At 38.9% G+C, this 25,441-nt stretch overlaps 1 protein-coding gene across 1 annotated transcript in view; it reads right to left on the reverse strand.

The window, feature by feature from the left end:
* Positions 1-17,762: 17,762 nt before the first annotated feature.
* LOC145410375 (protein Hook homolog 3-like) overlaps positions 17,763-25,441 on the reverse strand; it is a 200,823-nt gene continuing 193,144 nt past the window's right edge. The window contains exons 15-17 of the mRNA XM_080280527.1: positions 24,763-24,834; positions 24,322-24,452; positions 17,763-18,217 (exon numbers count right to left, since the gene is read on the reverse strand). Coding sequence (XP_080136653.1) covers positions 18,172-18,217; positions 24,322-24,452; positions 24,763-24,834 — 249 coding nt within the window. The 3' untranslated portion in view covers positions 17,763-18,171. The remainder of the gene's footprint in view (positions 18,218-24,321; positions 24,453-24,762; positions 24,835-25,441) is intronic.

The following is a 25,441-nucleotide window of genomic DNA, read 5'->3' on the forward strand; positions in this document are numbered from 1 at the left end:
TAGCATGCAAAATTAATCGCTCAGGAAGAGGTGATACGAAATCTTAACCATCGAGGGTATGGAGCTATAACACATTCACACTTACTTTGTTCTATTGTAGGAGCGAGAAAGAGCTGTGTATATATATTGTATATTGTAACTTAGAGAGAGAGAGAGAGAGAGAGAGAGAGAGAGAGAGAGAGAGAGAGAGAGAGAGAGAGAGAGAGAGAGAATTTCGTACGGAGGAGTATATGACAAGGGTTTGGCACCCCTTTTTTAACTTGACAGTCGTCGGATTGATTCTGGTGGAGCGAGGATTCTGAGGGCTTAAATGGTGAATGAATGACTGTGTGGCTCATTTCACTGTGCACGTTGTTAATTAGTCCACCTACTGTCATTTTTTTTCTTTTTCTTGTTTTTTGGTCTCTCACCTTACCTGCAGGTGAGAAAATGAGGTGGGATGATGATGATGATAGAAGGAGAGAGAGAGAGAGAGAGAGAGAGAGAGAGAGAGAGAGAATTATCTGTATATAACATGTTGTATAATCTTGTGTTTTAATATGGGCATTTCAAATTATAAAAACTATATTTTGCATATGATTATAATGAATAAAAGCAATATGCAAGACAACATTACATGAGTTCTATCATTTTCCTCATACTGTAATCAAAGTACTGTATAGTCAAGTACACAGAGCTTTATTTTTTTTACACTGACACAAAAACAAGTGAAATTCAATATGGCAGTCATTATGTTAAATAGACAACAGTATATATGGGCTCTCAGTACGTTGATATTTCAGATTCCACATGCAATAGTTATATCTGTGGCCGCGGTATGCTCATTTTAACTATATTCACCAGACATGAGTGTAGCTATGTGCAGAATGTTATTTGATCCATCAGGAGGAGACAGGAGTAGAGGAGCTTGAACGGTGAGTGAATGGGGGGTGTGGATCATTCAAATGGGCAAACGTTGGTTAGCATCTCAGTGTCGTATTTTTTTTTTTTTCCGTCTCTGGACCCTATCTCACCACACCTGGGATTGGGAGAGGAAGTCTGGATGATGATGATGATGGTGAATTTGATTTAAAAAAAAAAAAAAAATGAGACGGAGCAAAATGGGTGGGCAGGACAGGCTGGGATGGTGGTGGGAAGTGGGTGAAGATCACAAAAATACACCCTGTGAAGAGAAGCATAGTAATGTATGTGGGGCGGAGTCGTACATGGGAAATTCTGTGATGAGGAGGGGGGGAAGTTGCAGAAAGTGCAGTAGTCGTGACTTATTCTGCTGTCGAGCTACATGAAATAAACTGCAAAGGAACGAAAATCTAGTTCAAGTTAAAGTCATACTGTAATACCCTCCACAGGCTCGTTCATCACAATCTTCTACTCGACCATTACACTATCTTCAATAACATACTGTAGTTCATTCCTTCATCATCTCTCTGGAGTCTCCCCCCTCCTCTCTCTCTCTCTCTCTCTCTCTCTCTCTTACTGGGCACAGATATTGACTTCACGCACCTACTTTATTTTTCCCAAAGAAGACTATCTATTGTGCAGCCCACACAAATGCCCGTATGTGGTAAAGGGGAGCCTCAGTATGCATACCGGTACAGTACTTATAAAACAGCAGGGAATTGTTGAATTTTTATCACCAAATCCTTTTCTATCTCATATGCTCCCCACCTCTCAATAAATTCTTTTCATAATTTCATCTCTCTCTCTCTCTCTCTCTCTCTCTCTCTCTGCTACACACCAATAACCTGTGAGGGAGGTCACGTCCTACAACTGATAAGAGATAACAGATGCACCACCACAGTATCACAGCGCCGACCAGCAGATGGAGTGAGGGGAAGGGGCAGACAGAGAACCAGATGGAGAGGTGATAATATGAGATTTGCTGAGACATGATGAAACAGGCTAACACCTAACAAATCAGAGTGAGGCCAAATGAGAGATGATGATGATGATGATGATGATGATGATGAGGAGGAGGAGGAGGAGGATGGTAGTGGTGGTAAGGGTATGTACAGTAATGATTACGATGATGATGATGATGATGATGCTAGTGGCGGTAGAGGGTTAGTAAAAGTTTTGATTCATTAGTGTTGTAATTCTGATCATCATTTCAACATTCAGATTTTTATTTTTTCCTTTTCAAAATTTTATTAAGACAGTCAAATCTGGCTCAGTTTTTGCAAGTGACAGAGAATTCAGACGATTCAAGTTCGGGAACATGAGAACAAGAAAGGTCTTGCGTATACACAACAATCACCTTTGGCTTTGAAATTAGTACAGAGAAAGTAGGGGAAAACAAAAAAGAGTTTGTTGTCAGTCGCCTCAGACAGATGAGTCTCAGGTAGGAAGAGGTGAGGTTTAGAGGAGAGGTGGTGCTCAACGGAAAGTTAGAGGAAAGGCGGCGAATGTTGCAGCAATGAAGAAGACAGTGGTTCCAGGCATCTCGCTGGGTCGTCACCGGGAGAGGGGCGGATGGGGGGGGGACATTTATGGCCCCCCTCTCCCTGGAGACTCCGGAGCTTGGTTAGTAGATATCATGGTTGGTTGGGAAATTTTTGAATTGGAAGTGAGGTGTGTAATGTGCATGTAGATTGGTGTTGGCAGTTAGGGGAACTTGTATTTGACAGCATGCTGACCTACTATCTGTGTAACTGAAACACTAAAAAAGTTCAGCAAAGTGGGATGGTCAGGAGCTAGGCCCGTGAGCTGATGAAATGGGAGCTCCAGCTCTCCCGGTCATCAGCCTTCCATCCACCTTCGAAGTACCGCCCTGCTCGACTGGTGCTATGGTCTACTACCTGACCTTTGCCACCTATCACTTGTCATTCAAATAAATTAGTCGTTTAATCCTTAACTACACTCGTTTCATCTTAACTTGGCCCAGATTTTCGTCCTTTTGCAAATACGCAGCTCAGTGGCTGAAAAGGTCAATACTACTGTACAACTCTAAATTCTCGCTATAGCACGCTTTGATTTAGTGTTACAATCCAGCATTCAAGGAGGAGAGATGGCAATTTTAGGCCATGTTAAAGCAAAATGTGTATAGTCAAACAATCAATTTAATCTGTTGTAAATTCAGTTCATAAGTCAATCAGTCGGTAAATCCATCCATCAGTAAGTGAGCTGAGTTGGTTAAGAATTGCCTGTGTGTGTGTAATTCACCGGGTAATTCACCGGGTCGGTCAGGATCACTTGATGGTCGTGATCGTCAGCTTTTACCCTCCCGGAAGGGAGCTGAGAGCTCATATAGTCCGATCTAAGGGCAAGGCTGTGACCTTCACACACGCACACACCCGTCCCCTTGCTCAAGGGGGACAGTAACCACCCACTTCGTCAGTGAAACTTTTCGCAACCTGAGCGAGGCGCGAACTCCCGTCCACCAGTTGGCAAGCGAGAACGTTACCACTGCACCAGCGAGCGGTGTGTGTGTGTGTGTGTGTGTGTGTGTGTGTGTGTGTGTGTGTGTGTGTGTGTGTGTGTGTGTGTGTGTGTGTGTGTGTGTGTGTGTGTGTGTGTGTGTGTGTGTGTGTGTTGCTGGTATTGTAGGCAGTGCTGTATGCTTCGTAGCACATTTTTCTTACCACTTTATTATGTCTGTTACATTTTGATATCCACTTTCACGTTATTTACAAGTTCTTAGTACCAGCATCGCATGAGAGAATATTGAGGTGTTCTGTGTATATAAAAATCCATGAGAAAGAGACCGTGTTGCGAAATTTACAAAGACACTCATATTACGTCTCTGTAAGTCGTATTCTTGTCGTTTAAGGAGGCTTCTCAGCATGTTTTCCTTACCAGTTTATTTCTGTGTCACGTGCTATTATCTTGTCTGTTATTAGTGCAGTTTTGTCCACAGTAATAAGATATAATTGAGGCAAGAACAGAAAGATGCAGTTGGGAAAGTAAATCGCTGAGGTGGATGAAAGGCTCTTAAGTGGAGGAGATTATGTGCCTATGAGAATGTACGATAGCGGGTGGTGTGATGGAGGGTGTGAACTTTGAACCCGACCAACACATCACACCTGTCTCGTCTCGCCCTGCCTCGCCCCCCCCTTACCCTGCTCTCGTTCGCATGCACCACACACGGTCACATGCACCAAACACATATGCACTACACAAGTACACATGCACCACACACGTGCACATGAACCAAGCATATACCCATACACATACACCACACACGTTCACATGCACCACATACATACACATGCACTACGCACGTATGCATGCACCATATACGTACAGTACATATGTACCACCCACATCCATATGTACACATGTATTAAGACACATGCAAGCTTACACATACACATGTAGCCTACCCCACACGCTCATAAAACCTACACTTGCGCCACAACACACAAACACAGGTACCACCGCATACGTACGAATACACCATCCTCCCTCACACTGTAGCCTACACACATCAAAGAAAACTTTTTTTTTTCTTAATTTGCGTCACGAAATCTGAGAAAATTATTATTATGACATACCGGTATTCCAAGTCTCCATGACTGTCTTGTCCACAACTGGAAACTTTGACAGGAGTGCATTTGACCCCTCTTACAAAATGATGTACAGTACAAGCAGCTGATTTTGCATCTGAAACTGAATGTATCAAAATGTATCAAATTCTAGGCAGAAGCACTTTTATCGCATTTATCGTCAGTTCCTTAAGTGAATATTTTAAACATCATTCACAATACAGTACCGTACAAGGGAAGAGGGGGTAAGGGCGACAGGGAAGGCTGTGTTCCGATCTCCTCTCCCTTTCCTTGTAATAACTCAGTTTCGATATGCCACGTTCATACTTGATAATGTGTATTCTGTTAAGCTTTATGTACGTATAAGAAACCATCAAAATTATGTATTCTCCAGCAGCTTTGATATTAATAGCATGTGAAAACAATGAAAGCGAATTCGTCTGATATCCGTCCTATTTAAATTCATGTGTAACGTCAGGTAAATGAAAGCAACGTGGATTTGCCTTATCTTTCTTGACCATGAGAAATGTTATATAGAGTTAATCCTACACCCCGCCCAAACGAGAAATCTACAACATACAGCTTCACAGTGTGCCCATCTCTAGGCCGCGTCCACATCAAATGCTTACTGACGAGGGAGGAAGTTCTTTGTCGCCGTAACCCACAAGAGTTATCGCTCGCACCCGTCTGGGTCCACTAGGGGCGTCTGTACAGCGATGCATAACCCCCGCCCACTCCAGTAAGCCTTTGGTACGAACGAGGCCCAACCACCATCATAGCCTGTCTCATCCAGTTCTCTCTGTTCACCCATCTCTTTTCCTGTAACCTCTCCAACACGCGCGCGCGCACACGCACGCACGCGCACGCACACACACACACACACACACACACACACACACACACACACACACACACACACACACACACACACACACACACACACACACAATTTCAGAGGGAATACAGCAACTTATCCATCCCATCGTGAATACCGGTACCTCTCATCAAAAAAATGCATCTTCTCAAGGTGTTCTCGGACCGTCCTGTCTTACCACCCATCATCATCTCAGCCAATGTTAGGCCACGGTTTTCCATCTACATTAGTCCAGACCCATTTCTGCTCTGATGTGATATAATTATGAAAATAGCTGCTGTGGCTACTAGGTCAAGCCGTTCTGCATCGCCCACCTTCACAGGGTATAGAGTCTCAGTCGTGCAGAACATCCATCATTCCACCCTACCCTATCCACCCCGACAAGACCTGAAACATTAGATCGATACTACACCATGTTAATCACTGCACGGATGAGGCTGATATTTAGCACACGCCCTCCTAAACAAGACTCGAACGACTTCTGTAGACCTTAATTGATCTGACGGATCTGAAAAACCTTGTGTGGAAAATTTCCAAAGTCGTCCTTTGATGCGATAACTCCCACACCTGCAGTACGTAACCAGCGGGCAAATTCCACCCCTCGCGGAGTGTGATGTTAACACCTCACTCTCGGAGAAGCAAACAATGATTCTGCAAGTTCTTGATTTAGTTCGCTACTGTGGTGATTCAGCTCAGTAGGGAGCACTTCACTACTACAGGTCAGCCCTAAGTTGAATACAACCGTCTGATAGTAGCCTGACCAAAATGAGAGACGCCAAGGAACTGAAAGAGTTAAGTAACATGCATGACCTAACGACCTGAATGGATCTAACTGTATCTGAATGGCCTGGAACTGAGTTAAACTGACTTGGGTGTAACCTCTTCACTCTGAAGACGTGTTCAGTACTTCATCCTTGGTTAAAGACTGGCGAATTCTCTCTCTCTCTCTCTCTCTAAGGGGGAAGGGGAGCAGAGGGAAACAAAAAAGCATTATATACATATATTGGTGTTACGCCGTGTCCATTTTTTTCGATAAGGGCTAAGGCGTTGCCTCTAGGTAGAAGACCTATATCGGCACACATTATTATACATAATTTGTGGTAGGTGGGAGCGCTCGCCATCCACTCACTCGATGAAGCGCTGCTCTCAGGTGTATGCCCTTTCCCCCCTCCATCCTTCTTTCCTTCCATCCTTTCCTGTTTTTCTTTTCTTCATTCTTTCCTCGACTTTCTCCCTACGGGTGACTTTACACACCCTCTTCTGTCTTTCCTTCATTCTTCTTCTTCCTTGCGCCTGTGGGTGACCCTACACTGAGTGACAAGCCAAATGGTTTCCTGTACACCAGGAAACCATTTACTACGCTGGGTGGTAACTATATACCCAAATTATGGCTCCTGGTGGTTTAATGGGTAATTAAGGCGCTCCAGTCGGATTGAGCCGGTGAAGGTTTATATCGAAGGGATGGTTGGAGTTTACTGCTCGCGTACTAGTAATGACACTCAGGGATGAGTGAGGCTGGTCACTCTCAACTTAAATATCAGGACCAACTTGCCTAACCCCGGGCTCCTACGCTCCTCATGGGGCAACGTAGGATTTGATGATGGATGGATGCATGAATGCTTTGTGTTACAGAACATGTTGGTACACAATACACTGAATGATTAATATTATGACTCAATATACCGAATGGTGTCGAGTTACCTTCATTGGTTAACCTACATCTGTAGCTACCCTCTACATAAAAGTAAGAGGCATCAACCGCTTGACTGTCAATGCCTTGTTTCACGCAATCACCAAACATATTATTTATGTAATAAGAGCCTTCGAACTGGAGGGGTTCGATATCTCTGCACTAAGTATTAAGCTCACACAAACACACACACACACACACACACACACACACATCTATCTCTATCTATCTATACAGATAGATAGATATATGAACTGAGAAGAGCCCAAGACACAAGCTGAACAAAACGCTGCACAGTAATTCACCAACACAGCTGTAAACGTAACTTAAACCTATTTAAGTTAGAAACATGATTATTATGATATCTGAATCTAGGAATCGTATGCTTAAACCGTAAAAGGCGAAGTATAATGCAAACTCATCATTTCTCATGTGTTTCTAGAGACGTGACGAAGGCAAATATTTGGAGGTCTTAATATAGTCGTTGCTGACTGCAGTTTGCAACTTGGGATGCCGGCTAACCTTACCTGGTAATTCCAAAGGTTTCACAAATGACCTACAAATATTAGAGGTTTGTATTTCTCTTCGCGATTTAAGGTTTAAGTATACGGACATATGTGTTACGCCCTGTACTCCTGATTGAAGAACACTTCGTCCCCTAATGCCGATAACGTATGCACCTGGCTGACGAATGCCCACGAAACATGCTTGTGAAACATTTAGTGGCGAAAGAGTAAATTTTTACAAGTTGCCAATACACCTCCCAGGTTGTGCAGTATATTTTTCTGGACCTAACCTAACCTAACCTAATCTAATGCAGCGCAATGCTTACCTTAGGTATCACACTATCCGTTTATGGTGGTAATATCCATGAATCTCATACTGGCAACTTGTAAAATAATACCGGCGAAAGTTTGCCCCTGGGTAAGTATTTCTTTTCGCATCCCGCGTAACCAAGCGCACATGTCATGCAAGCAACATCTGAGACTGGTTCGAGTTCGACACTGATACAGTACAGTAACAACCTCCAATAAAAACTCATATTATCCCAAATGAAACGCTGGGAAAACGGAGCTCAACACTTACACTGGAATGTGGCGATGTGTATCACATCATTTCACTGAAATGTGGCGAGGTTTATCACATCATAGTTAAGAAAATATGAAGTGTGTCAGTGGACGTTTCGGCCTGTCATTTAGGCCGAAACATCCAAACTGGCAAACGGCCAAATCGCCTAACGGCCTAACCATACGGCCTAAATTGTTTACAGCCTAAATAACCAAACTTCATCAAGATGACACTGCTGAAGTTAGGTTAGTTTGGTAAGGTCAGGTTGGTACAATTTTATATAATTTTATCACCCTTCGGACTGAGCATCTCACGGCCTAGAGGTCCCTACCTAAACGTCAGACGGCCTAAACTCCAAACAACCTAAAGTCCTAACGGCCTAACAGGATCACGTCCGAAAATAATACGACCTAATAGTTCTGAATTCATGGAGGAGAGGTGGCGTCATGTAGGTTGTCTCGTCGGTTGTTAACATGCTTCCGCCCTTCGCTTCTTTATATAATACTTAACCTGTTTTTTTTTTTTTTCCCTAGGATTATTCACACGAAGTGAGCATCATCTAACAAACAGGCAGATTAGCAAGCTGTCATTCTACTGGAGGTCGTTCAGCTGTATCTAATGTTAGTTGCAGCTAACCGGGCAGACACAACTAGACCTGCCTCCATGTTATTATGAACGAAATTTAGTTAAAACTGTTTTCAAAAGTATCCAAGTAACAGTTCATTATATCCAAAGGGGAACCTCTCAGTCGAGTTAGTGCCATGCGCCACAAGCAAGATAAACCCGTGCCATCTTTTGGCATCAACGTTTTAGATCACATCCCAAGTAATCTTTCCTCTTTCTGTGCCGTTTGTAATGTCCATACGAATTATTCGGTTTTGTGGATACTGTGTATATGGTTTCCTGTGGGCAGCTTCATAAAACACTGTGCTGAGCAGATCAAACATGTAAATTGTTAATCTTTCCTAACTGTCCAAGGTTAGATTATTTTGAAATGAATGTACAGTAACTTCAGTAACTTACATATTACGAAATCCACTTGGGTACTATTGATAAACAGCCTCACGAATTTAGTACTGTATCTCCGAGGACGAAGGCCACTTATGTAATTCGGTGGTCCAGCTAACAGAACGACTGATGACCTCTCCACAATTTCTTCTCGATGGCAACAGTAGACACACAGTGTTGCCTTCACTTTTGGTATACCAACCCCGGGCCCTCAAAGGATCGCTCCCACCGCTCCCCAGTGTCATTTTAGTTTAAAAACTTATATATATATATATATATATATATATATATATATATATATATATATATATATATATATATATATATATATATATATGTGTGTGTGTGTGTGTGTGTGTGTGTGTGTGTGTGTGTGTGTGGAGACAATTAGATATTCACAGGTTGCTGAAGGTAGTCTATAAATAATAATATAATAATAACAGTGACGTGAATAACAAAACTGTAACATGAAGAATATATCACTCGGGTTAGGCTATACCTCCGCCAATGCCTACACCAGACATTTCATATCACCACCAAAATTTAATCAACTTTTTTTTTTTTTTTTTGGCCTTGGCCTAAAACCCACATACACAAAACATTTCACTGAAATGTATCAATAACTTTTTTAGATATATTGTGGGAAAAAATAAAAAATAAAAAAAGCCTTAAACCAGGACTCACCAAAATTTAATCAACCCTTCCTGGCAGATGAGCCACAAATCCACAAAATTTAACTTAATCCATTGATGATGAGACTAGACTGGTCAGCTGGTTGAAAGACCAGGAGGGGAGGAAGGGTCAATGTCACTGGGAGGTCCTTCAGTCATCAAACCAAATGTATAACCTGATAGAAGGAGAGGGAAAATAAAGGACAAAAAAACATGGAAACATCAAGGAGAGAGGTGGGACATTAAAAGAGAAGAGGAGAGTAAGGAGAAAAATACTGGAGACAAAGAGACCCCATTTAGTTGCCTCATAGGACAAGCAGGGGCACTAGGGAAATATTCTTTTCCCCCCCCTCCCAAGGAGAGAGAAAGAGAGAGAATTCTTAGTACATGTTGGCCTCTAGAAAACTACTTCAGGCTATTTATTGTTTAGTCTAGGAAACCTCTATCACACCTAGGTAATGAATTATATGTCAAGGATTGCATTAATGACCTTCTATTGTAAAAATCTTACTTCATACTGTACCATTTCCTGTACTAAACAACTTACATTCATAGAATATTGTATTATTAAATGACCTGACCTGGGCACCACGCTGCACACAAAATCTATCTGTCTACCAGTGGCCAGACAGCATAATCCCATAGGGGTGGTTATTAGTCTTTGACAGTGTTGTTTTACGGGGAAGGGAACTAACCCTCTGCCAACCCACTTGCTGACACAGAGAACACTTATGGGTTGGTTACATGGTTACCACCAGCACTACAACATGTGATTGGATGATGGTTGCCACCATCTACCACAAAATCATTATTCCTAATTCATCTTTTGTTGTGAAAATTTAAAAGCTAAGGAAAACAACCATATTTTCTGTATTACATCATGAAAACTGTATGCAGATATAATGTTTATGTGCCTTTCACCATTATTCACACAAAATCATTCCTGTTTTATGTTACTGCATAAACACGTACGAACTTATGAAAACATACCCATTAATATTTTCAATATTACATCAAGAATGCTTTGTGCAAAAAATATATACTGTACATATACTGTATATAATGTGCCTTTCACCAATATTAAAAACAAATTAAATATTGAAACAAAATTCCTAAATATTAAAACAAAAGTAAGTTATCTTACTGGGTGAAAACTTAAGAACAAAAGGAAAACAACCACATTCATATTTTATACCATGAAACTATCTGCTTTTATGTCTTCTGTATCTAGTATAGAGCTCCTTTTCAGTTTACCCTACACATTATTGCTTGGTATCTTACTGCATATTATTTAAGCAAACAATGTCACTGACAAAATAATATAATAGTACAAGATAGTGTTAAGGTACATTTGGCAAAATAAATTGCTGCATATGAGATGATATGAAGCATCTTCTCTCACTTAAAATATGGCTCATGGGGTATCATTTGATGGTATGTACATTTTTAATCATCCTACCCCACAAAACCATTTACCTGTCTATCACTAGATGCCTTGATCCTGTTAGGGGTGGCCACAAACAAATCACTTCCACATCACCTTGTCATTCACCTTCCCATACAACCACTTACCTGTGTAAGGTGAAAATGGTTGTTTATTTTATGTTAAAAAATCATGTCCACTAGGGTCAGTGGGGTAACAGGTTGTGGTGGAAAGGTTAATTATAAAAATGCATGCTAAGTGAAACTAAATAGGATTATGCCTGCTGAGTCTTGTGAATACAGTATTGTGTATGATACTGTAACAGATCAGAGCTGGGAGAATTACAGTCAAGTTATTCTAAAAAATTTATTTGGGTTTCCACAGTAGGCTAACCTCCCACATAAACAAAGCAAAACTAGTAAAACTCATGTAGAAGCCACGATAATGGTAAAACTACAGTGTGATGAAAATTAAAGCATTGTGTTATTACACAAGAAACTACAAATTATCCTTCAATTTAAAATAATGCATAAGAAAACTGCAACTGCTCTAATCATTATCCATACTCTACTGTATTACAATATTACCTGCATTTCTTACTTTAGAAAGAGGCACTGAATGGGTCGCACATCTACTGACCCAAGACTATGATAACTTGAAAACTTAGGTTCAGTTCATTAAGATGGCTACATTTACGGAACTGAGAAAGATGAACTACATGCCCCACACTTCTCAACAATTAACCCTTTCACTTTCTCTTGATGCATCAAGTTTTCTTTACTTACTGGTATGCTACAATAAGATAACTTTGTTCACCTAAGAGTATTTTTAGACAGTCAGAAGGTAACAAACTGTCTTCATTATGTTTGAATTTCCATCCATCTATCCATCATCCAATCCTATGGTGACCCATGAGGTGCATAAGTTCTTGAGTAAAACTGTCTGGATATGGCTTGGATGTAATACCTAGATGCATCCATCAACACAAAAGGGTTAAGATAAGAACCCTTAGTGTCTTGGGCTGTCTCTCCGCAAATGCCTTGGACATATTGATGGGAACATTGTTTCTGCCTTTAAGCTCTCACTCTTGTTTACTGCTTAAAGACTGAAACAGAAGACATAACAAGCTTATTTAATAATGTTCAACAAAAGGATGAACTAATTACCACCACTGGAATCACTACTTAAGATGCGAGACCATTACATGATTATGCAAACTATTACTCTGGAGAAGCAGTAAAAATATACAAATCTTGTAACGACTTTGGTATCTAGACATGAAAAAAAATAAAGAAAATCCAAGACTTCACTTGATTATAGTTTGATATAAGATTTTTTTGTTTCCCTCTGGGCTATGCACACTCATACAACATGTGCATTATTTTATTCTCAGTATGGGACTTTTAACTGACAGCTGCACAGATTTGTTGTTGTTGCTCAACCCCAGTCTGTCCAGCTGAGCAAACCCATCAACCACAGACAAGCAACTGCCCCCTGCAAGACCATCCCATGCAATGAACAGATGCTCCCTTGCAGTTGAGAGCACCACACCACAGCAAGGCATGGGGAAGTGTGAAGGTTTGGTTCCTGGATGAATGCCATATTTGTCTCTCCCTACCCAGTTAACTGGGGCACCATAGTAGGCTCCACTTCACCCTGTGATTTAGTTACAGGGTCACCACCCAGCACTGCAAATAATTATCTGGGTTACAGGAAACCAATAGACTTGTCACTCAGTGTTGTCACCTGAAGTGGAATGAAGAGTATTAAAAAATGACAGGGAAGAAAGGGAGAAATAGGAAGAGAGAAGGGCAGAAATAGAATGATAAATGTAAAGAAAGAAGTAGGCAGCACTACATCAAGTGAATGGATGATGGTCACTACCATCTACCACTACACCTGCAGAGATTGGGAAAGGTACACTTAACTGTGACATCAGTGGACAAGGTGAAGAGTTTGGACAATAACACTGTCTACTGGAACTTTAGTCAAGACATCATGGCAGACAGAGAAGATATAAATGAATTGGAATAAAGGTGAAACTAACCATGAAGAATGGTGACATCAGATGTGAACAAAGAGAAGAACAGAAATGCTATAGCAGGTCCTACGGAACGGCAAAAACAAATCATAAGGAAATGTTAACAGAGATTTTGAATGCTACCAGCATAGTGTAATGAAATCTGACAGAAAATCATAAGAGGTAACTGTCATTGGATTTAACTCCATATCTGCAGAGGTGTGTCTGCTCACTGCTTAAAAAACTGCAACCACATTTATGAATCTGTAAGATGTGAGAGGAAGTATGCCAAGGTGAATGAGTACACAAAGGAATGGCAACAAACATGTGCAATGCAGAGGGCTAGGATTACAATACGGTAGAGATGAAGTACAAAAAATTGCATGGAGCTCCTTACCTTTGTCACATGTTAATATACAGTACTCTTAAATGACACTGACTTTGCCTCTGGGACTTACTTAACTGAGGAAATACTTTGACATTAAGTTTGAGCTTGATAATATACCAGTAACAATGAAGCTTATGACCTCCAGCCATTAAGGCTTCTTTGGCTTCTTGATTGCATACAGTATTATACTCTAACTTAAGAATAGTTATTGCAGTCTACATTCTAGCACAATTAGACCTGTACCTGTACTGTACTACACTTTTATTTCAGTTTATTTAATCTCATATTTTAAAAATTAGTACTGCAAAACATGTTTTAGTTCTTTAAAGCAATTACATGGTTACCTGCATTATAGGCTATTCTTCCAAGCATTGTTTCAAGTGCTGTAATACTGTTCAGTATGTGTGTTGTCATATTAATAAAAAATTATGCTACTACACACTCAGTGTCTGCTGTATGAAAGCAGTCACTGGACACTGCAGGTAAAATTGAGTAAAGACGACAAAGAAGAATACTTAATGGAGTTGATAATATTAGCCACTGAAAACTATCACAAAAAGACTGAGAGTAAAAAGATATAAACATACACTGTTTAATCCTTCAAGCTAATAATTACTTTATATTTTAATCTTGCAGCCACCAGACAATGTTATTGTTTACACAAGACTTTTTGGAATGAAGGAGTTAAATACATCCTTCACCAACATTGTCAGTAGAGGTCCTTTCCAAGTTGCATAAAACCACCTAGTGGTAAAAATAAAAAAGGGGGGGGGGGATTAAGGTGGAGTTGAGGATGAAAGATTAGGAACTCTTCTTCTGGTAAACAAATGTAATTCCTGGATTATGGATGAAATACTTAATATCAGTTACAATATTTGCCATAATGCAAGGGTAAATGCACTTCTTAGTGGTAAATCTGATGTTAACTATTACTTAAAATAAACCTCCTTTCATTTTCAGTTATTCTACTACACGTTTAATACACAGTTCAATATAGTATTTAATTAAAGGCACTGCTCTCATTTTTAAAGTGCCAAAATCCAGTAATAAAAATCTCATTCAGTTCAGTTCAGTTCTAGCAATGCAGTTCATTTTTTCTTTTTAAGACATCTGGTCCGATCTGAAGCCAGTTTCAATGATCCTATAGATTAATAATGACTGAAATAATTCTGGTAATCTAATCAGTTATTTAATTCTGGTAAATTTTTTTCTGGTAATCTGATCTAATTAATATAGTCTGGTAAAATCTAACTCAACAGCCTCATTCAGATAATTAATTCCATGAGCCTGAACAAGGCTGCTTATCCTCAGTTTGTTGTTATGTTATTCTACATCTACCTACAATGTGAACCTAAGCTGAATACTCTACCAAGCTTCAGTTGAAATCTTGAATGGAACTGCTTATCCTCAATACAGTAAACAATAATTTTTGTGAAGTATGTCCACTTACACTAATGTAAGTTATGAAGTTACTGACTCAAATTGTAAGACCCCTTTATTTAATATATAAATGTGATGGTAGACCAATACAATACTGGAACTGTCAATATATAGTCAGTCTTCATAGAGTATCGAGTGCTTGTAGGCAAAATGCTGCTTTAAGTGAAAAGCGAAACAAACTTCTGGCTCATAGGTGGGGGTTAAAAACACACAAAAATGCTAATTTTTCACTTCTAAAACTACTTCATCATGAATTACACACGACTTTCATGGAAAATGGGTATTAAATCATCATCAGCTAATAAAGAAATATCTTTCAAGTTGAGAACCAACTGAACAGAGGTCTTCCTGAGTTTCATGATATAGTATAAATAAAAATAAATTAATAAAACAAATTAGCAATAAAATTTGTCAGTTATCACAATACATGTCAAAACATTTATAACTTTAGTATTGTCAGTGAGTGTAGATTTCCTTCCATACCAAAACTTGAGCTTCTGCTGTGGCATATATACAGACAATCCTCATTATAGGTAATACATGTTCCAAAATATCACTTAATTTTTAATACAACTGATATGGAGAAACTGCCAAATCAGCTTTCTATGTTGCAATGGAACTTTTACCTATTCAGAGTACATAAGTTTCATTTTTTACTTGCCAGTAGCAGACAATTTTAGTCAATTTTAACAGATTTTTCCTTGTGAAGGGGTTTGTGAAGGATGTATTTAACTCCTCCAATTAAAAAAATATATAACCTAATGTGAGGAAAAATCACCTGGACATAGCAAGAACAATATATGCAACACTGTATATCACTTAAATGAAGGAGTTAGCAGGCAATTTGTCTGTGATATATATGCCCTTAACCCGTTGTGCCTGGGGATGTATTTATCAATTTATTCTTGCCATCTCCTGATGATTTCATTCAGTTTAGACAAGATTTTTTAAAACTCAAGGGATACCGGTAAATACTGTACTGTATAGCCTTCATTAACTCCTTCAATACAAAGGCATAATTATGTTGATTAAAATTGTCTGGCAGCAACAAGAATAAAACCCAAAAGACATTGCTTGAAATCAAGTAGTTGCAACAACTGACTGTCAAAAAGGGACTTATAATGATGATTTACTATAAACGTCTGAACCACCACCGCCACCACCATCACCACCACCGTTTGTGCTTGCCTAACTTGTGATGCTGTGACATATAACATAATGGTAATTGGTATAACAAGCAGCTTAAAAATACCAGGCCGCACGTTTATTATTAAACATCCTTTACTGTATGGCAATCCCATTAACCGCTTCACTCTGATTATGTATTTTACAATTTATCACTCCTACCACCAGACAGTTTTATTCAGATTCAAAGAGACTTTTCAAACTGTGGGAGTTAGACATAGCTTTTGTTAACCCCTTCAGTACTAAAAGTCTGTCCAGAGTTGAATAATAGTGTACACGTTGGTGGCGGCAGGAATAATGTAATACAGTACTCGTATGTGATCGGATTGAAGATGCTAAGGACAAATGACGCCAGGCAAGTGTTCATAGTTGTCTTCAAATTCTTGTAAACAGTGTATGAAAGTTTGCACCCTGGTATCTAAAATGATTCACTAGATGATAGAATTCAGTTAACTCCTTTAAACCGAGGACATAATTGGTGTTATGTTCTTGCTGCTTTCAGACAATTTTATTCAATTCAGGACAGCTCCAAAGTAGTGAAAGGGTTAATGAAGGGTATATCAAACCAATCCAGTTTGAAAAATCTCTCCTAAGGTAAATAAAATTGTCTGAAGGTACCATATGAATACTATAAAGAATATGTCATCAGAGTGATGTAACTGAAAAAAGATCTGGATGAAAAAATAAAAGAAAAGGGATAGGCTATTTTAAAACTCAAACCATAACTTACTTTTCCATGTCACTGCAATTTTACTGGAACAATAAAACCTCCTGAGAATTAACACATAGCAACCTCTAAAAATTGTGGACACACTTAAATTATACTCTACACCTCAAAATATACTGCATGTAAAAATCTCATAGTGACATTAAATGATTCTCAGTAACACCATTTTATGACAATTATCCCTGGTAGCTATGAATATATTCTGATCTCTATACTAAATGTCAACAAGATCTTTACACCAAAATACATTCTATCTTCCCTCTTCATAATACCAGTATTGAACAAGGCAAGCCCATCACACTCTACCCACCCACTGCTGCTTTTATTATTATATGGTAGCTATAAATACCTGAACGTACTCTGAAGTCTTTCATTCCACAATATTGGCAGTCCTCATTATAAGCAATATATGTGTTCTAAAGTATCACAATTTTTCAAAAACAATTTCCGTAGTTCAGTAAACTGGATATAAGTTGCAAACCAGCTTCGTATGTAACAGTGAAACTTTAATGGACTTCACAGTGAAAAAGAACACCCAAAACTAAAACAAGGACTTACAGTATATTCTAACATCCCCCTTCCAAAACCACTGTAGGACATGGCATATTAAAAATGCTCCAGCTAACAATTACTGTTTCTGCACTTGGTACTCTGGTCTCTATAATGTCTAATAATTCTTTATCCTCAAATACAGTACATATTATCTTCCCTCTTCATAACAACTGTATCATACAAGGCAGAGCACACATATTTCACCACCCATTATTGTTTTTATACTTGGTAATTGGTTGCCTTCCCATCCACTAAGGGTTAAATACGGTATCAGTTAACTCCTTACTCCAAAATACAATCTTTCTGCCTTTTTCACAACACCACTACAGAATAAGGCAAACCTATTAGCTTCAACAAGCCAATATTGTTCTTACACCTGGTAACTACCAATATATGTACTCTGGTACAGTATCTATTTTAAAAGCAAGAGGCTCTGTACTTCAACATACACCCATCCCACTTCATTATACCAGTACTGACCAAGGCAATTCCAAGTTTCAACCAACCCAACAAACATCACCCACCCTCCCAAATCCCTTCCCCAGCTTGCTTATAATAAACCAAGGAACAACTGAGCTTGCTGGTGAGGTACAAGCTGCTCACAACATAACACCACCACTCCCACACGATGGCAGCAGGAGTCAGCTGATCCTCATGTCCTCATAATGGCTACTGGACGGAGTGTGTCTGTGGAGTGGGAGGGGGGAGAGACAAAATATCATACCTGTCTTAATATGTATTAATCACTTACATTAGGATGACATTTATTCATGCTACCACACAGTTTAATTCATCTTAGGGAAGACCCTCCATACTAAAGGACTTAAAAATAAAGATCTTTCACTAACTGTTTCATTACTAAAATCCTTTCTAACTTGAATAACAATGTCTTGTCTTAGCCAGAATAAGAGGACAAGAAACAAAGTCAGCCTCATTCATACAATACCCCTACAGTGATTGCTCAATACAAATTCCCAATAAAGGTGAAAATAAATTTTTCACTTACAGTTACAGTAATTCTTTCTTTAAAATGTCAGTTCCTTTCCTATCAATTTCATTTACACCTAAAACTGGAGGAGAAACCTACAAGTTCTTTAAATTTGGCTATAATTTCTGAAAATAATCTCCATCTGTTAATGATGATTATTATACGTATTTATCTTGGACAATATATTTTATTTATTTCCACTCACCAGCAGGGTCAAGTGCAATGTGGGGTATCACATAAATATGCTCATAGTACACTGCCATTTTCATATTCTCAACCAAGTCCAGATCAACTATACAGTAAGTGAAAGTTGTGTATCACTGTTCATCTTACTCCTTTGCCATTTTCTCAGCAGTGTTATCTGCTACACAGTAATAGTCCATCCTCTACATTATTAAATACCAAATAAGACAAAAAGGTAAGATACTTTTACATTCTTAATGTGAAGGTATATACTGTATTAATAAGGTACAGACATGAAAAGTTTCAGATTACCTATTCCTTGGAAGGAAGCCCAAGACTGTTAAACATTTTTACATGCTAATAAAGTATATGCACAAAATACATTTTTTTACAGTTGCTATTTACAAATCAATCAATAAATAAATACATCTGCTTCTCTTGCCTGTTGCTTTCTCATGAAGGGTCAATGAGTCTGTGTGAAACCTGGCTGCTACACTGCATATCCTGATAACCTGATACTGTACCACCGTATAAACGCCATAATTGTCGCTGGATTCCCTGACTAATTATTTCACCAATTTCTATACATCAGGTGTATTTTCATTACAATATTGTAGGTCTTAAAAAAAAAAAAAAAAAAAAAAAAAAAAAAAAATGCATCACACAGGCCAACTGCAGTTATTCACATTTCTTACCTTCCAAAGAAACTCAGACACGCTGGACTAACACTTACCAGTAGACATCTATTTCCAGGCATTTATCAACATCACATGACAAGATACACATGACATTAATAATACTGGGTCTTGCCAGATCATGCAGCACATTACACTGGCGAGACCTCATTATAAGTCAACTCTTTTAGCATTCATTTCTTGCAGTCATGTCCAGAGCATGCTGCAGAAAACTGCCTTTCAAAATTCCACTACTTCCTGTAATGTAGGTTTGCCAATTTCCCCCCCTCTCTAGTTACCATTGGGTGACCATGGCCGACAAATGCAAGTTGGAGCCCTTATAAATATAACGTATAGAAAAAGTTTAGATATTTTGGTATACTTCCCTGACTTCATATGAGAACTGCCTATATTCTAGAGACCCTGCACACGAAGACACTGTGCATCTCTCATAGAGACAGTCATTATTAGAAGTCAGGGATGTGTACCAAAATATTATAACTTGCTTCATTACAACTGGTACTGCATACTGAAAGTAGTAAGCAAATTAGTTTTATTAGTACAGTACCAGTTGTTGCTGTTGTTGAGTAACCCTGGTCTGTCAGACTAAGCAGACCCATCAACTGTAGACAAGCAATTGCCATTGCAGGGCTGTCCCATGCAGTAAGCCGATGTTCCCTTGTGGTAGACAGTGCCTCACCAGCACAGGGAAGAGTGTGGAGGTTTGGCTCCTGGATGTATGTTGCATTTGCTTCTCTTCATCCAATTAACAGAGGCACCACAGTAGACTCCATTACACCCTATTATTTCATTATATGGTTACCATCCAGCATTTTAAATGGCTTCCTGGGTTACAGGAAACCATTCGACTTTTCACTCAATGCAGAGCCACCTGAAGTGGAAAGAATTGTAATAAAGCATGACAGAATGAATGGGAGACTTAGGGAAAGGAGGGCAGACACATAAAAAGAAATAAAAGATAAAAGTGGAGGAAGAAGTAGGCAGCACTACATCAAGTGAATGGATGATGGGCACCCCATCCAGCACCAATAGTACATGTAAAACTATAAAAAAACACAATTACTGTAATATATAAATGGACTTTGCAAGTGGCAAGTGGGGGTGCTCACCATCCACTCATTCGATATAGTGCTGCTCACAGGTGACTGCCCTTTCCTTTCTTCCTTCCTCTCACTTCCGTCTTTCTTTCCTTCTTTCTCTCCTCTTCCTTCTGTGTATGGGTGACTCTACACTGAGTGACATGCCAAATGGTTTCCTGTACACCAGGAAACCATTTATTATGCTGGGTGGTAACCATAAGACCAAACTGTGACGCCTGGTGGTTTAATGGGTAATTAAGGTGCTCCAACTGAATTGAGTCTGTGTAAGTTTATATCCAAGGGATGGTTGGGGTTTATTGCTCATGTAATGTCACTCACGGATGTGTAAGGCTAGTCAGTCTCAACGTCATTAACAACTTGCCTAGCCCTGGGCTCCTATGCTCCTCATGGGGCAACACAGGATTAGATGATGTGTGTATGTATGGTAGCAAAGCAGAACATTAAAAAGGGCAACTTATAACAAGAACAATGTAATTTGTGTAAATGAACAGCTACTTCAGGCTTCCACTCTAAACCTGAATGTTTTTAATTGTGTACCATTAACGCTTTCAATCCTGTGATGTTCTTCATTGAGTTTTGTCTTCTTACTATGTCCAGATGATTTTATTCAGCAATGGGAAGAGCTCATCTAAAAAAAATATCATACAGGAGTGAAGTGGGTAAGTCTTGTCCTAATTCCTGTCCATATTCATTCACATATTCATGTATAACACCCAAGTGCAAGGGGATCTCAGACCAAAGTAAGGCTGCTCAGTTTTAACAACTTTGGCACGTGTTGTTTTATTTTTTATTCCTGCTATTACCAGACCATTTTAATTGGCTTATGAAAAACTCAGAGTTGGAGGGGTTTGATAAAGCCTTTACTAACCACCCAAACTAAGAAGAACTCTGCTAAGAAGAATAATGCTCTCTTTAATATAAATAAATAAAATAAAAAACAGCCAGTTCCATATTATCCCCTCTGCGATGTAAGACCCTGAGGCAAGACTACTGTTCAGTACAACTCATACTGGAGTGAATGATCACCATCCCATTATGTCATCATATGACTGAAAAACTTTCAGTCACCTCTTAGGATCAATGAGGGGAGGGGGGCCAGGGGCTGAAAGTCCTGGATTATAGGGCATGGATATGGGTATGGGCAGCAATGCAGGGCGGGGCAGGGCAGCAAGCACAGGGTACTAACCATGCAAGGAGGCAGCAGGCATCGATGGCGCTAATAGTCATAAAACTCACTGAAACGCATACAAAAACACATCAGGGTTAATAGCAAGCATAAACTGTAGTGAGTCCAGTGTGTAAATGAGGATATCTGACTCAACTGGTTTGCCTATTGCTGATCACCTTAAACTAACTCATGTACTTAAAGGTGACACAACATGACCTACTTGATGTAATGTAATTCATAAGAGTCTTTCAGGGCTACACATAACATAATCTATTTTCAGAAAGAGAGAATTTTATAGTTCATTTATGGAAAACAAATTTTGAGGGGAAGTTACAATGCTTTTAACCAGAATGGTCAAAACCATTGTATCTCCCCAGTTTAAAAACATATTCTTACGAGGGTACAATTCTGTAATTTGAACTTATTTTGACCACGCTACTCAAATATACTCAAATTACAAAGACTTCAAACATGAATTAGCTGGTGATCCCAACATCTTATTCTATGTGCTGTACCAGCAAACAATTAAAATCACATAAAATCAACATTATTAACACTGCCATAATGAAGCATGGGAAATGTCCAGAATATCCACATGCCCCCACACACTGGACTCATTTAAAATCATTTGTTCATGAATAAGCTTGACAGATGACCTCTTGGTTGTCAAGTCACAATAATAATAATAATAATAATAATAATAATAATAATAATAATAATAAAAGTACTCATATTTGGAGGTTATTATAAAAAATATCATGGATCCTTATGCAACTCATAACTACATGCACCTGAAATGTTGTTCAGTCACATATACAACTTCTTTGCTGAAAATCCAGAAATCAAACTGCAGCACAAAACATTACCAGACTTATCTAACGTCACACACAAAAGAAAATAACCTGACTGCAGAATTTTAAAAGTGTATGATGATGTAATTTACTAAGTAAGCTTTTGTACAAGCTATCAGCTATCCCATCAGTCTGTGCAACACAGTAATAATATTACTTAGTTAAGTACTGCATAACATTTTGAAAAAGCCTGGTTTGCTGTGAAGTGAAAAACTGCACATGTAGCTGTAAGTTGGGATTATCATCGAACTGAAATACATAAAATATAGGTTAGATAACTGAACAGAAAATAAATATAACTGAATAATGGTAGAGGGGTAGTACTGAATGGTGTACAATATGCAATAACTTTGCTCTACACCTCATTACTTTGTCTGAGGTCTGCTACTGCTTTAAAGAACATCTACAACATAAGCTACAGGTTTACTGCACTATGCACATCACTATACAAATATTTATCTGGTTCAGATATACCTGACTATGAAGATGACATAAAGTTCAATTTAAATAATTATTTTCAACTACAAATTACTGAACTGTATAAACAACTACAGTATACGGAATGAGACCGCAAGGAACTTCAATTCAGAATGCACTACAGTACTGCCTTGTTGTATACTGTATTGCCTTGTCCTTTTTAGCAATGATTTTCAAAGTATTTTATTTTTAAAAATTACTGTACTGTACCTATTAAAATTCCAGAGTCTCCTACAAAGCTACTTTACCAATTTCCTCCAATTTACAGCACAGTATTGTACATGCCGTAACAAAAACAGCTGTCATATTTTAATGCATCAGCAACATATAATAAAGACTTGATGCATTTTCATATACACATGCAAGACAATTGCAAACCATTACTCTTTGATGACAGACTTCTTGGACATCCTTTATAATTTTTTTAAAAATCTACAGATGATTTTGTCAGTACAGAAGTTTCAGACTACAGAGGTTAGATACACAGTGGCCTTCACCAACCACTTCAGTACCAGGGATTTTCCTGAATTTAATAATCTTGAGACAGCAGGAATGAAATGGAAAATAAGTCTTCTGAGGGAACTGGTTAACCATTAATATCCCTGTGGTTCACACTTATAAATGAAAACTTATAACTGGTTGCCTTCAACTACTTTCAATCAATATAAAACATATACAGTCTGTTGGCTATCAGAAAAACCTGAAATTCTTCACAATTAGCAAAGTTTTCTGACAGTTATTCATTCTTTATCTGTCACTGGGTTTCTCAACTGAATAAACTCATCTAACAGTAGCCAAAATCCTTATATGCACCCAGCATCTTCTGAAGTGAAAGTAAAGTTTAACTTGAAATAATAGTTGTTATGTTCCCTCCCTTCAAATGAATATGAGAGAGAGAAAAAAAAAAGGAGAGGGAGAGAAAAGAAAATCCCACATGTGTTACAATACAAGTTTATACAATTCAGTTACTGATTGAATGACTGACTAGAACAACGGATTTTTGCAGCATAATATCAAAGGTCACTGCCAATGTACATTTAAGAAATTACTGTTGTTTTTCTATCAGAAGTGTGTCCTAATTTCATACACAAAATTCAAGACGGGGAGTACCTGAGGGAAGGTTATGTACCATGGGAGGAGGAGGAGGAGGAGGAGGAGGAGTAGTTTTATTTTCTTGCTGGAGCTTGGCATTCAGGATGAAGCGATAGTAACCTTAAGCCAAGTTAAAAGTGGACAGAGAATAAGTATGGAGAGCAATTCCTGTAGGTTCTTTTGTTGAAGCCACTCCTCACAAGATGAAGGATGAAACAAGAGACAGATAGTTCTCACCTGTTGGGCAGAGGTGGACCGGACATGGGTGGCCGACGAGGGGGAGCCTGTCTCTGTCGGGCCAGGAAGGAGTGGCCCTGGTCCATGGTGGAGAGACGCTGGGTCATCATCTGACGGTGCATCTGCATACCCTGCCGACCCCATACAAAAACAAACCACATTAACTCATTATTTTAGCTCCTTGATTCCAACACTATCATAATGTAATTTTATTTTCTTCTTGCCATCTCTAGAAACATTAATTCCACTTAGGGAAGACTTTTCAAACTGGAGGGATTCCATATCACCCTTCATTAGCCCCTTCAGTATAGCAGTCTCCTAAGCTGAACAAAATCATCTGGTACCAGCAAAATACCTGAATGCCATTGTACATAACAAGTGTAGTGTCAGACTCTCTATTCCACATCTCCTGAACTATGGGAATATGATGTATTAACTTACAAAATTATAGAAAGCAGTGGTGATCAGTTTTTCCTCCATATCTCGCACCATCTTGGTCTTCTCGTTCTCTCGCTGAAACAACAAAAAGTAAGTCAGTAAATGAAAATCCAGTGATTAGAGAAAGTGTATGTTCTCTAAAGGATATTTCATTCTTAGGTTGGGGGAGAGAGGCAGCGAAAGATCTGATTTGGTTTTATTAAAACGGACTTTACTAATCTTCCACCTGACCCACTGATGTGTCACAAAACACCCATGCATATACTATTACTGGGGCATCAAAGAAGTACAAAGGAAAGCAAACAGCAACAGACCTGTTGGTCTGTCATGAATGAGACAACCAAAGCATACACTCAACACTGATGGTTGGAAATAGTGCTGAAGTGATGACATATGGAGTGTGGAACCTGGAAGACTGCTGGGCCTCAGGAGGGGGAACAAACTTGTACAGTAGTTTGCTCATTGTATTTAGTTCACTGTACCTTGGCAGAGATTTTCATCTTTTGCAACTTACTTCCTGTAGATCAGTGGCATAATACGACAAAACTACAGCTCTACATCCTTTCCTCAGCACTCTGTCATGGCTAATACTACAGTGATAACGTCTTGTTGCAGCTCAGCACTCAAGATTAGCTAGAAATCTTTGTTAAATCACAGTGGATGGATTACTATAATATAGTGT

Source organism: Coenobita brevimanus, chromosome 85, assembly GCF_032717465.1.
Source record: "Coenobita brevimanus isolate Jiangsu-jjx chromosome 85, ASM3271746v2, whole genome shotgun sequence".
Classification (NCBI taxonomy): Eukaryota; Metazoa; Arthropoda; class Malacostraca; order Decapoda; family Coenobitidae; genus Coenobita; species Coenobita brevimanus.